A 13,644-nucleotide genomic window follows, 5' to 3' on the forward strand; every position below is an offset into this window, starting at 1 on the left:
TATATATAATATAAAATATATATAATATATTATATTTTTTATTTATATATATATTTGTTTTTTGTTTTTTTTTCTTAATAAATTATACATGCATATATGCATGTATAATTTATTAAGAAAAATATATTTATATATTAAATATTCCTATTTATATCTAATATAAATTATATATAAATATAAAAATGTCAATATTTATTGTCAACATGCATGTGTGTGTAGTTATATATACATAATTATTACATACAATACACACACACACACACACACACACACACATATTTATGATGTAAACAAAAACATTTATTTTGTGAATGATTAGTTGTGATTTATTGTTATGTGGACCTATTTATATGTTTCTAAAGAGAATCTGTGCATAAATATCAGACACTGGTGTATACAGTCTGATTATCTGACATGATTTATCAGTCAGAGTCAGGTTGATCTGATCTCTTTCTGCTGCTTTTATTTCATTGGACTTTGTACTTCAGCAGTATGTTTGTGTGGTAAACCAGAATTTTTATTACAAGTTTGTTAGGATTCGATGTGTTTTTGTTTTGTTTAATGTACAGCAGGGTTAAATCAGTCTCTTGACCTCTGACCTGCAGCAGCTCTAATGTGATTGACAGCTACATGTTGAGCTCATTATTTCAGCATGTGTACAGGTCAGGTGGTCCTGTGATGTCGCAGAAAAAACAACGCTGCCAAATTTCCCACTTGACCCGACAGTTTCTTGGCTTGCCATGTGAAGTTTGATATATCTGAGCGTCAAGCCGTCACACTGCAGATAAATCAGTGTGTGAACGGAAAACATCTTCCCAACGCTATAATTATCATCAGTCACACAGAGATGAACTTCCCAATCTTTGTGTGTGTCTACATGCGTAATAAGGGGCAACTGAGGGGCAACCTTCCGATCTCTCTGATGAAGCCAACACTGAAGTGACTTAAAGTGCAATTCATCGACTGGCCACTAGAGGCTCTAAAATGGAGTCAATCCCCATAGACCCCCAATGTTAAAATGCCCAACTTTACAGTAGAATATCATATGTTTACAGCCTGGTACAAAAAGTGTTTTTGGTCTTTATAGCTAAATTTTCCCTTCATGACAACTGTGAGGGGGTGAATTTTTTGTAACTCATCCGTTTGAATTATATTAAACCTTAAAGCTCTGCATAATTAAGGGCGTGGCCACTTGAGTGACAGGTAAACTGCCACTTCTGTCACTGACGTAGACCTAGGCGGGCGTGGTTTCAGCAACCAGACACCTCAGCTTTACCCACGTCCCGCCTCTTTACCCATGTTCAGATATCCGCGAGTGATGTGCGGTGATGCGCGGCCTAGATCATCGGAAGACACCGCCTACTTTAAGCTTCAAAAACGATCTATGGGTGACTTCACAGACGCTACGTCCATCTTTTTATACAATCTATGGGGGCAACCTTCCAATCTCTCTGATGAAGCCAATACAGAAGTGACTTAAACTGCAATTCATCGACTGGCCACTAGAGGCTCTAAAAGGGAGTCAATCCCCATAGACCTCCATGTTAAAATGCCCAACTTTACGGCAGTAAATTATATGTTTACAGCCTTAGAAAAAGCTTTTTAATGTTTTAATGTCTTCTCTTAACATGTATCCAAAATCTTTTTGTTTCTCTACAGTCAAACAGCGAATATCATGACGTTGGTCTATCCAGTGATGTACATTAATGAGGTAACATTTCATTTAGTCATTTAGCAGACGCTTTTGTCCAAAGCTTTCAGAAAGTAATGAGGATAATTCTCCAAATCCTTTCAAGGGTTTTAATGTTGTTTGCACAACCAGAAATCATTTATAAATATATGTGATGTTCAATAGAAAGTTAAAAAAGAAGTTAAAGGGATAGTTCTCCCAAAAAATGACAATTCTGTCTGCAGTTTCTCAGCCTCATATTCTTGCAAAATTTGATGTAAAATTTGTAACCAAACAGTGTTGGAGCAACATCGACTTCCATAGTAGGTTTAATCGGGATTAATCGCATACAAAATTTGTAAAACATGTAAATGTTTCTTAAATACATGCATGTGTGTGTATATTTATGTATACAAAATAATTACACACGGTGCAAACACAAATCTTTTGACAGCACTAGTATTTTTTTCTACTATGGAAATGTGATTACTTATGGGTGTGAGAGTAAACGAAGACAAAACTGTCAGTTTTGGATGAATAATCCCTTTAAAGACCTGTAATTAATATAGCAATGTTTCTATATATTCACAGTATTATTAGTAAAGTGTGTAATATTGCGTAGGCCAGTCAGTTGTAAGTGTAGTAAATCTGAAGCAGATTCTTCTGCACGTAACAAGATTATGTCACACGAGTAAACGGTGTTATTTTACAGTCCAGACAGATATTTGCAGCTATTTTAGGTTTAGTTGTGACTTCAATAGAGGAGTCTCTTCCTGGACCTTCATCTTTTGTTTGTGTAGTTTGTGAGCTGAAGTTAGCAGATGTTTCTTCACAAGACTTTGAGATCTTTACTGCTATACAGCTCAGTACTGTAGAGGACACAAATGTTTATTAAGAGTAAAATCCAATCTGTTTTATCATTATATTCAACAAATCAAGCTGAAAGAGAGAAAAGATATTTCTAAAGAGAGATTTGTGATTGCATCAGTTTGGTTGACTAATATGAGTTTGGTTATTGGTAATAAATGTCCTCACATACCCACCCGTCTGATAAAGATTGCACATTAAAAACTGTCTGACCCTGTCTGACATTACTGGAGGTTAGGGTGAACAAATCCAAATCATCATAGAAACTTACTTTGACACGCGGTCAAACTGAGCTGGCTCAACACAAGCTGATAACCCAAATTGTGTAGGAGCTTTTAGTTTTACTAATCTTAACCGTGAAAGATTCAACTCCAGATGTTAATATTTGGTCAAGTTTGTTTTTTTAGGTTTATACCAATGGCGGTTGGTGACTTCTTCTTCGAGGGCATATGATAAGAAGCTTGTCATGTCAAAATATGTGTTCAGCACATCATGTGAACCTATGTGCATCATGCATCATGTCAAAATACGTATCTGTTGCAGATGCTTCAAATGGGTTTACCAGATACTCTGTTAATCTTGTGTAATCAGAGTTTAGTGTTAAGTTAGTGCACATAGGTTCACATGATGCAACGAAGACATATATTAACATGATGAGCCACACACACGACACATATTTTAAATTTGCGCCCCTCGGAAGAGAAGTCACCGGCCGCCACTGGTTCATAGATTTCAGACAAACCAAACAATAAATGTGAGAAAGTGTTGACATTTCTGTGTCTCTCTTCTTCTCTGTTGTGTTTCTCAGAGTGTTGTTATTGATGAAGAATCTGCAGAAAAGCTGAAAGTTGTTATTACTGAGGCTAAAGTTGTCATCAATGTCCCCTTCATCGTGATTGCTCTTGGCATCATACTGGGTGTGGTCTTTATAGTGATCATATGCAAACAGAAAGTCCCAGAGGTGAGTCTATAACTGCTTTCACACGTACCATCTTTACTGAGATCATGTGCGAACTAAAATACTAGTAATATACTGTTACGATGCTATGTGTGAACCGAGAATAGCATAACCAGTATGAGCAGTATGGATGTTGTCAGAACGCATCAATCATAATGTTCTGACACAGATGACGCGTTTACCTCATGCATTGTTTACAGAAATATCTTTCCACACGCTGCTTGAGATCAAACACACATAAAGTGCTGAATTGGCCAAATCTCTTCACCAGATTTGTTTAAAACAGTTTGCTGAAATGCCCAGGTCCTTTGCACACGCTCTGTGAAGTTTTATGTTTAGACATTAATGTTTTAGACGCAGTTTGAAGTCATCAATACAGTGTTGTAACTGTGCAAGACTGTCAGCGTTTGCCACAGAAGTAAAAATATTTAAAACAAAAATAAAGACTGCAGATATAAGGTCATAACCCAACATTGTTTACAACACAACACTGACCTCGCCGCAGGGGTTTAGTGGAAACGCCCGCTCTTTGACAAAGTTTACCAGTGTTTGGTTTGGTACTGATATAGGAATGATATCTTACTGGTTAAAGGATGTCACGTTGTTGCACATTTTTGTATTTACGGGTATTTGGTAAAGTCATTCTTGTAAATTAATGCTGGTCATTTACAGTAATTCCTGTGTAAAATAGCCTCATGTCATGGCATAAATGTGTTTGCAATGTCACTTCCTTTTCTATTACACCACAGATGCTGTTAACCAATTAAATGTCAGAAAGTAATACAGGGTTCCCACGGGTCCTTGAAACTTAGAAGTTTTTGAAAATATACATACATAGATACAGATGAAAGTGCTTGAATCTATTTCATGCAAGAATTTTGTTGGGGAAAAACACATTATTCCCTGTGTAGTGTAGGATAATATCATTAAATTCTAGACTTTTTAAGCACACGTGCTAAACTGTTGGCTTTAAATGCTTAAATCTTCTGTATGCGAATGTTGATTCATACCAAAATGCTTTTTTGCATAGTTGTGTTTGACACATGAAAACGTCTCGGGTTACGTATGTAACTGATGTTCCCTGATAAGGGAACGAGACGTCGCGTCTCCCTTGCCATACTTCCTGCGTCCCTGTAAAGCCATCTTTGGCAATATTTCAGATAGCGATATACTTCCTGGCTCCCGCGTCACCCTGTCTTTGTCATTAAGCCTCACCATTGGTTGAATTTGATATACACATTCATACGCACTTACCCCTGCAGACGTCCCCAAAGTGTCTCCACAGTGACGCAGCGCGAGTTCCCTCAAAAGGGAACTGTAACAACGTATCTTAAAAGATAACACGATGTAACCTTGCTCTCACTTGAAATGTGTCCCCACATTAAGTCCTTGAATTTGAGGGTATTGGACCTGGAAAGTCCTTGAAAGGTCCTTGAATTTGAAGTTAACTAAGGGAACCCTGCACTAGCAATATACTGTTATGATGCTATGTGTGAACAGCGAAACAGATGACACGTTTACCTCATGCGTTGTTTACAGAAGTTTCACTCCACATGCATTGGTACTGATATAGGAATGATATCTTACTGGTTAAAAGACGTAACATTGTTGCACATTTTTGTGTTTACGGGTATCTGGTCATTCTTCTAAACTAATGCTGGTCATTTACAGTAATTCCTGTGTAAAATAGCCTCATGTCATGGCATAAATGTGTTTGTGATGTCACTTCCTTTTCAATCACACCACAGATGCTGTTAACCAATTAAATGTCAGAAAGTAATAGTTTGTCTCTGATGTGAAATTTATTCCAGTTGTGTGTTTAAATGTTTTTAAAAAATTCAGATTTACATTTTGAATCATTATTTATTCAGCATTCTTTTTGCTTCATCCACCATGTTGGATGGATTTTTGTAGCTCAATGCAATGCATTCTGGGATTGGATTGTTTGTGAGTGATATATAAGATATATGTTTCATATCTCATTTGTTTTGTGTTGTTTTGTCAGAGCTCAGCAGATGAACGTCAGCCCCTGATCACATCATAATCTCCATGAGAAACAGCCCAAACTTCACCACGACTCACATTTCTGTAGACTTTAAGGTAGATTTCACAGCACACACAGCAAGAGTCTGGGCTTCAGTTCAGCCATCACACAAATCAAAGTCAAAAGTTTGACTGGTGTCACCTGGTCGAGTCAGATTTGCCATCAATGAAGTTCTTTTAAATGTGTTTTATATGACTGAACCAAGTCAAACCGGCTTATTTTACAGTTTTATTGTTGTGATTTAACATGTTAAACATCACACATCTAATAATGTTCTTATACGAGTCTCTATGTGTCTAAAAAATCATTTCAAAACTAATGCAACATTTATTCTGCTTTATATAAGTGTGACTTATGAGCCGGTGTTTGAAAATCACTAAATTCATGTTTATATTCTGCTGCTGTGCGGATTCTCACTACACTTAATTTGATGCCATGATGTAGATTTGTATTTGTTTTGTCATGTAAAGTTTTCTTCTTTAATGTTAAAGCATTAACTCCTCAAATGCATCTGTAACATTTTAACTCTAAAAGTTTGATATACAAGTTCTCAAACTAAACATCTCACTGTAACTGTGTGTTTACATCAGACGTGAATAAAGCGAATAAATCAAACTATTCGCGTGTAGTTGTACGCTTGAACACTTCATTTGCGCGTGAAATTCAGACGTGAATACGCTCAATTTGCTGGCTTTAGCTAGCTTGTAGTCTCAATATGTATATATAGCTCTCAAATTGAGTAAAGAGTGTTTCTTACAACTTGTCCGACCTCCTCACTCAATTTCTTTTCTTTTATTCCTATTTTTATAAAAGTACGAAGAAGTGTCGTACAGCTCTGGGTGTCCATTGTTGTTGTTTCATATTTCTGTCTCAGCTCGCTACGCCGTTTGCACTCTGTGCTGCTCAAAGTGATGCTCGGAGCTCCATTCCTCTGTGGGTGTGCGAGGCTATGCTTTTTATTGGTTGTTGCGTTAAATCTTACCCAGATACAACAGTCCTATTTTCTGATTGGCTATTGTGTAGCCTCTTTCTTTATTTTTTGATTGGCTGATAGGACTCCAGGGGAGACGGGCTTGATAGAGAGAGCGGTGCGGCCAGATACATTTTGAGCGCTGAAGCATATAAAATATATGATAAATAGGTTTTAGTGTGGCCGGAGTGCATGACTACAGACTGAAAGCACGGCTATAATCAGACCAGCCCTCGCAGCCTTAAAACACTACCGGCCCGCCGGGAAAAGTCCCGACTCTCCCGATTGCCACTCCGCCACTGATTGCAAGTTATTTGCGTGAATCGCGTCATTTGCACCGCCTCAATCGCACTCTATCGCGTCTTTGCATTGACTTAACATGTAAATCACTCGCACTTAACGCTTTATTCGCGTCTGGTGTGAACGCAAGAGAATATTGAGATCAAGTCTTTTATCTGCAACTAATGTCTAAAATGACTTCATTGACATTTCAAGTTTCTTTATATTGTAAGTTGCTAATGAATGCAATATATAGTCAGTGATGTTTATCTGGGACAGTATTACTACAGTATTGAGAGAAGATATTAACATGAATGTATGGTACTGTATTCCTCACAATATCTCAAATTCATTCATTCATTATAATGCACTGACATTATCACACTATTACCACAACTCCTCACCTCTAACACCGTTGTGTTTTTGTAAATATTACTAAGAGAGTTTTAATTTATCAAACCTCAATAAACATGATTTTACCCATTAACCATTCATTCAACTCACGCTGAATTTGATCGTTTTTAAAACATTTTCCAATCCATTTATTTCAGCATTGTCATCTGAGCTTCTTATTTTCTTAAAAAAATATATTGCACTGTCAATGTAACAAAATAATGACAACATGTGAACAAAAAAATAAATGTTACAACATCTTACCTGAATTGTCTGATATTTACAAAATAAATAAAGAATTCATGCTGATAATAAAATCATTTTGCCATTGATGTTTGTATTTGATCACATTAAACGTCAAAATATGCATGCAAAGTTGATATTTTTAGCCACATTGGTCAGACGTATATTTAATGAAACAGAGTTTTTAAGATGCTGATCTTTAATACGTTGAATGAGGGAGACTTTGATCAGTTTTTATCATTCAGTCCCAGAATCCAGCGTAACTGTCTCAGTCGTACACATGCTGGTTTTTAAATGAACACATATGTTTCCTGAAACAAGAAGATGGTGGAGAAAGTTAAATACAATTTAAAAGAATTTTCCTTCTTTTGTTGGCGTGTAAACAGGGCCGTCGCTGATAGGATGAAAGGTGGTGACAATTATAGGGGCCCCCACTGCCCAGAGGGCCGCACAAAATCCAACATCTCATTCTCTAATAAAATGGTTTAATCGGACCTGACAGAGTTTTTAAATTAATCAGTTCAATCAGTGGCAAACATCAGAGGGAGCCAATGAAAATCTAGGTCCCACCTTCAGCTTGTGAACAGAACCAATCAGAGTGAGGCGTCCGCTTAAAGGAATAGTCTACTCATTTTCAATATTAAAATATGTTATTACCTTAACTAAGAACTGTTGAATCATCCCTCTATCATCTGTGTGTGTGCACGTAAGCGCTGGAGCGCGCTGCGACGCTACGATAGCATTTAGCTTAGCCCCATTCATTCAATGCTGCCATTTAGAGATAAAGTTAGAAGTGACCAAACACATCAACGTTTTTCCTATTTAAGACGAGTAGTTATACGAGCAAGTTTGGTGGTACAAAATAAAACGTAGCGCTTTTCTAAGCGGATTTAAAAGAGTAACTATATTTTATGGCGTAATAGCACTTTTGTGAGTACTTCGACTCGCCTGAAAAGTCTGCTCCCCTTCTCACTCTCATAATGGGAGAGGGAGGGTGTTACTGCGCCAAGTCGAAGTACTCCCAAAAGTGCTATTACGCCATAAAATATAGTTACTCTTTTAAATCCGCTTAGAAAAGCGCTATGTTTTATTTTGTACCACCAAACTTGCTCGTATAACTACTCGTCTTAAATAGGAAAAACGTTGATGTGTTTGGTCACTTCTAACTTTATCTCTAAATGGCAGCATTGAATGAATGGGGCTAAGCTAAATGCTATTGTAGCGTCACAGCGCGCTCCAGCGCTTACGTGCACACACACAGATGATAGAGGGATGATTCAACAGTTCTTAGTTAAGGTAATAACATATTTTAATATTGAAAATGAGTAGACTATTCCTTTAAGTTTGTGAGACTGAATGGCCCTGTCCCAAATGGCACACTCTGGACTTCCTTAGAGTCCACACTTTAATGACATCATGTAGTGCAGACCTTAGGGACCCTTGACACGAGTCCACGAGGGTGCACTGGAGTCGTATTTTGGGATAGACTCGAGCACCACGCCGTAAATAGGAAGAGAAGTTGCCCTTCAGTGTGAATTCCTCTCTTCCGTCGTTTGATTGGTCTGATTGTTCTCTTGTCAAGGACTTCTGGGTTGGTAAAGTGCGTGGAGCCTTCAGGAGCCTGTGGAGGTCTTGGGCGAAGCTCGCATCAAGAATGCAAAGGGGGCGCTGATGAGCATACTTCGGAGCGTAAAAATTACAGATAGGACTCCCTACGGACTCGTACACTAAGTGAGCACGCACAATTTAAGGCCACGAGACCGGTGGAGCGGAGGCTCATGATAAAAATTTATATTTTTAAAGATACAAATATTTGCACTTAATGATGCACAAAATGCTTTCACTATGCTTGCCGAGTACAACGTATAAACTAATGCAGTCAAAATGCCGAGGGCCCACATTTTTTTTTTTTTTTAGGGGGCCCAGAATTCCCTAGATACGGCCCTGCATGCACTTGATATTTGTATATCACACAAAACACAACGTGATTCAGCAAATTTACTCTTATCACTGCAAAAAATTACTTTTTTACTTAGTATTATTATTATTTTTTTTTTTTTGGTAAAAATATCTGAAAATTCTTAAGTTACGATGTATTTTCTTGATGAACAAAATGACCTAAGAAAATGAGTCTCATTTTTTGACACAAAATATACAATTTAAGTGAATGTGTGCTTTAAACAAACAAAAAAATCTGCCAATGGGGTGAGCTCTTTTTTCACCAAATTGCATTTTTCTGTGGTTTTCATTAAAATCTTAAATAGTAAATACTACATGTTATTAACAGAATGGGGGCCCGTATATTATAACTTCTGGATTTTTTTGGCAGTGGGGCCCCCTATAATTGTCACCACCTTTCACCCCATCAGCAACGGCCCTAAGTGCATGTTTACAGGCATGTATATCAGGCATAATCTTATTTATATTCATGAATAAATAATCAAATGATGTATTATATTAACATTACAATCATTGATATATTCTCTAGGTCAGTGGTTCCCAACCTTTTTCACTTCAAGGCCCCCTAGGTGCTAACAACAATATTTAAAGCCCCCCTCCCATTCACTCAATTATTTCCAGATAAAATTAACTAGAGCTTGGAATGACTGGACAGATGTATATTCATTGCTAAAATGGCCAAAAAATAAGAAACCTCTTGATTTAGCTTGTTTTACCTTATTTTAATGTTTGTTTTGTCTAATTTTAAATAATTGTAAGTCAACTTGAGGCCCCCTTGGAAATCTGCTGAGGCTCTTGTGGGCCCCGACCCCCTGGTTGGGAAACACTGCTCTATGTAATTGTATTGTTATAAGGTGTGGTGAGAGTCTCACCTGCAGTAGTTTGTTCCACACTCGTAATGATCTCTGCATCCAGAACCTACAGGCTTCAGGGTGTTCCATCGCCATAGCAACGAGCGCTTGGCACGATGGACGAGTCCTGTGGCCCAGTTACTGTCTACAGGTGCTGACTCGACCTGAGAGAGAGAGGCAGGTATAACACAGTAATCATCAGCATCAACACAGTAACTAAAACCATTATACAGAAGAAAACTAAATGTCTTTAATATCAAAGCCAGAATGAAATGAAATAATAAATAATACCAATAATTCACTTTACAAACACATTGTAGTCAACACACAACATGTTTATTTCTGTTGCAGGAGGTTATTTAATATAATATTAATCTAATATTAATGATTATGCAACTGCAATTTTTTGAATACGCAGTTTATTCCATTCAATTCCCATGAAAGTTTCCAGCCTTGAAAATTCTCAGAATTTTGCAACCCTAATAAAGTTACATGAAAACATGCGCTTTAGTATTCACATTAAACAAAGTTTCTTTTCTACTTTAGATGTGACTTTATCAAACAGACCCTCACAATCCATCAGCTGTGAATCTCTGAGAACAGAGAGATGTTTTATATGATGAATCCTGTTTAAATCTCTCTCTTTACAAGCGACTCTTGAGTCCTTCGGCCTGATGAACGTCAGTAAGATTTATACACCTATCATCATAATATCTGTCCTTGTATTGAGAAGGACATCAGGTCACGCTGAACATCTGTACTTCATGAACTAATGTAGACCTATGATGAGCTAAATTTAGAAATCTCTCAAACACATTTTGTTTAATCAGTAACCAGAGCCACATACAGTCAGTGAATCAGCATTTTAAATACTCATGTTTGCATTAATGCACATGTTACAATGAAAGTATATTGAGATTAAAAATAAATATATTTCATAGAGCTGATTGAGGTTTGAGACATCTACCTATAGAATTGTTTGATACTAAACACAATTCCACTATCAATAATGTGTGCTGATATTACTTAACAGATAATTACTGAAATTAAAAATATATATAAAAATCATCAAGCAAATCAATTATCTCTATTAACAATTATTAGATTGTTTAATGAAGGTAGATTTTATTCCCAACACTTTATTGAAAGGCATGTTTTTATTTAAAACCTACAAACAACCTGTAAACATAAAGCTATAAATCAAATATAACTGTATGTTGTATTATTAATGTTTATTGATTTATCTGAGCGTTATTAAAGTCATGTACCTGTAAGTAAAAGAGAAGAGACAGCAGCAGGGTGAGGATGAAGAGTTTGTGGGTTTGCATGTTGAGGGATGGACTGAATGTCTCACAGTGAACGAGTGATTGAGATGACAGACTTTATATGAGCTCAGATTATCAGCTGATAATCACGATTCAAAGTTCAGTCTCTCATAACCCACACATACTCACACTTTAACCGCGAAAAATAAGACGAGTCCACGTCATTTAATCAGACGGACCATGAATCAAAAATCACATCAGAGCTGAACGTGCACAAGACAAACAGAGGACACACGTTTAAATATCAGCTTTAATGTTTTTATTTCACACCTGATCAAAGTTCATACGCATCAGAGATCTCTTTCCTCTGAAGGTGTTAAATAAATGAAAACTAATATAGATTATTCACCAAGTTCATCATCAACAGACAAGAAACGTTAAATAAACATTAAATTGAATCCTTTATTGTAAAGACATTTTCCTCAGACAGGTTAGTAGTGATGTCGCTTCACCTGTCCAGCAGAGGGCAGTACTACTGCAGCGGTGCAGAGACAATGTTTATACAGTGTTTTAATTATTTTCTATCTCTCTTGTTTTTATTCTTAGTTTTGACTGTTTTATACTTTTCCTGTTTTATTCTTTTTCACACATTTAAACAGTTTTTATTAAAATCACATTTATTTTCTTTTAATTGATATTTTAAATTCATGTATCTTTGATTTTTGTTTTCTCATTTCTATGTAAAGCACTTTGAATGACCTTTGTGTATGAAATGTGCTATACAAATAAACTTGCCTTGCCTTGCCTTGCCTATACACAAGAAAGGATGTCTTCATTTTTTACACATTGTTTTGTGTTATCCTATTTAACACATTACGTGTCATTTCATGTTCAAATAAATAAAAGGGACAACACAGGAGGTGTTAAAACAACTCAAAGTATATTGTTCCCAAAATAACACAGAGATGTGTTAAGTTAAGGACACATTAGACATTAACTAGACACAAGATGTGTTATTTTAACACATTCGTTTTATGAGTGTAGCTGTTCATAAAAATAAAAAATAGGACATCAAATCTTATAGCTGCAGTTCAGTCATATAGAAAAGCATCATTTAATATTTCCAGAAGTATTTTTCTTTAAAGGGCCCATATCATGCAAAATCTACTTTTACAAGGTGTTTGTACATAAATGTGTGTTAGCAGTCATCCACCCTCTCATTTTTTATTAATCCCCACTAAACCAAAGCAGGCTCATTAGACATGCTGTTTTGATTCTCTTCTTAATGTGATGTCACACTGATAAAGCTCCGCCCACCCCAACTGACTGCACAGGTTCATTTTAGCCCCCAGTTTTTCTTAATGTGTTTGTTAGCACAGTTTTTCCCTATTGTGGCTAAATATATTATTGCCTCAGACTGTATTCAGATTTATTTTATCGGAAAACACTCACTGACTCTGTTGGTAAGGAAGTGAGGAGCTGTAGCTCATTTGCATTTAAAGGTATAGACTCAAAAACAGTGTGACCCAGTCAGGGTCATTTTGGACATATGCTTTAACAAATGATCTGTGGGGTATTTAGAGCTGAAACTTCACAGAGACGTTCTAGACACACCTGAGACTTACACCTTGTAAAAACGGGTATAATGTTTGCCCCTTAAACAATTTCAGAAGAAGAATCAAAACATTAATGAATAGCAGTGATCAGCTCAAAGATATGAAACACATATGTCTACAAGGTTCTTATTCTGTTATATATCATATCGCTCAGTGTTTTATATTGTTTATGAACACACCCTTCACAGAGAACTGAATGTTATTCTGGGCTTTCTAAAGGTGGAGAGTAACCATGGTAACACAGCGTCTCCTAGTGTTGTGGAATGTTTTGCTTGTGGTCACCTGTGAAGAGGAAGTTCTCAGTGTTTCTTCAGATGATCTAAAGAGAATTGAGTTGAGGTCTTGATAACGTCTAGTGTATGTTAATGTGTTTATGTGTGTGTGTGTGTTAATGTGTGTGTGTGTTAATGTGTTAATGTGCCTGTAGAGTAAAGCGAACATGACATCTGAGTGTGTCCTCCTGACAGTCAGTTTATGAAGAGATTCAGTTTCATCACATGATCTCTACAGGATATCACACAGATAGACGC

General features: G+C 36.6%; 2 protein-coding genes across 2 annotated transcripts in view; one reads left to right on the top strand and one right to left on the bottom strand.

Moving 5' to 3' along the window:
• Positions 1-7,443, top strand: part of scarb2c (scavenger receptor class B, member 2c) — a 17,388-nt gene extending 9,945 nt beyond the window's left edge. The window contains exons 10-12 of the mRNA XM_065243614.2: positions 1,660-1,711; positions 3,345-3,497; positions 5,500-7,443. Of these exons, the coding sequence (XP_065099686.1) occupies positions 1,660-1,711; positions 3,345-3,497; positions 5,500-5,538 (244 nt within the window). The 3' untranslated portion in view covers positions 5,539-7,443. The remainder of the gene's footprint in view (positions 1-1,659; positions 1,712-3,344; positions 3,498-5,499) is intronic.
• Positions 7,444-7,497: 54 nt separating this feature from the next.
• Positions 7,498-11,625, bottom strand: LOC135721414 (liver-expressed antimicrobial peptide 2). The gene is made up of 3 exons (XM_065243618.1): positions 11,502-11,625; positions 10,255-10,397; positions 7,498-7,734 (listed from the first exon to the last, which is right to left on the bottom strand). Exons 1-3 carry the CDS (start codon positions 11,559-11,561, stop codon positions 7,692-7,694), a joined length of 246 nt encoding a protein of 81 aa, XP_065099690.1. The 5' UTR covers positions 11,562-11,625; the 3' UTR covers positions 7,498-7,691.
• Between the last annotated feature and the right edge of the window lie 2,019 nt (positions 11,626-13,644).

This window comes from Paramisgurnus dabryanus, chromosome 18 (assembly GCF_030506205.2).
Source record: "Paramisgurnus dabryanus chromosome 18, PD_genome_1.1, whole genome shotgun sequence".
NCBI lineage: Eukaryota > Metazoa > Chordata > Actinopteri > Cypriniformes > Cobitidae > Paramisgurnus > Paramisgurnus dabryanus.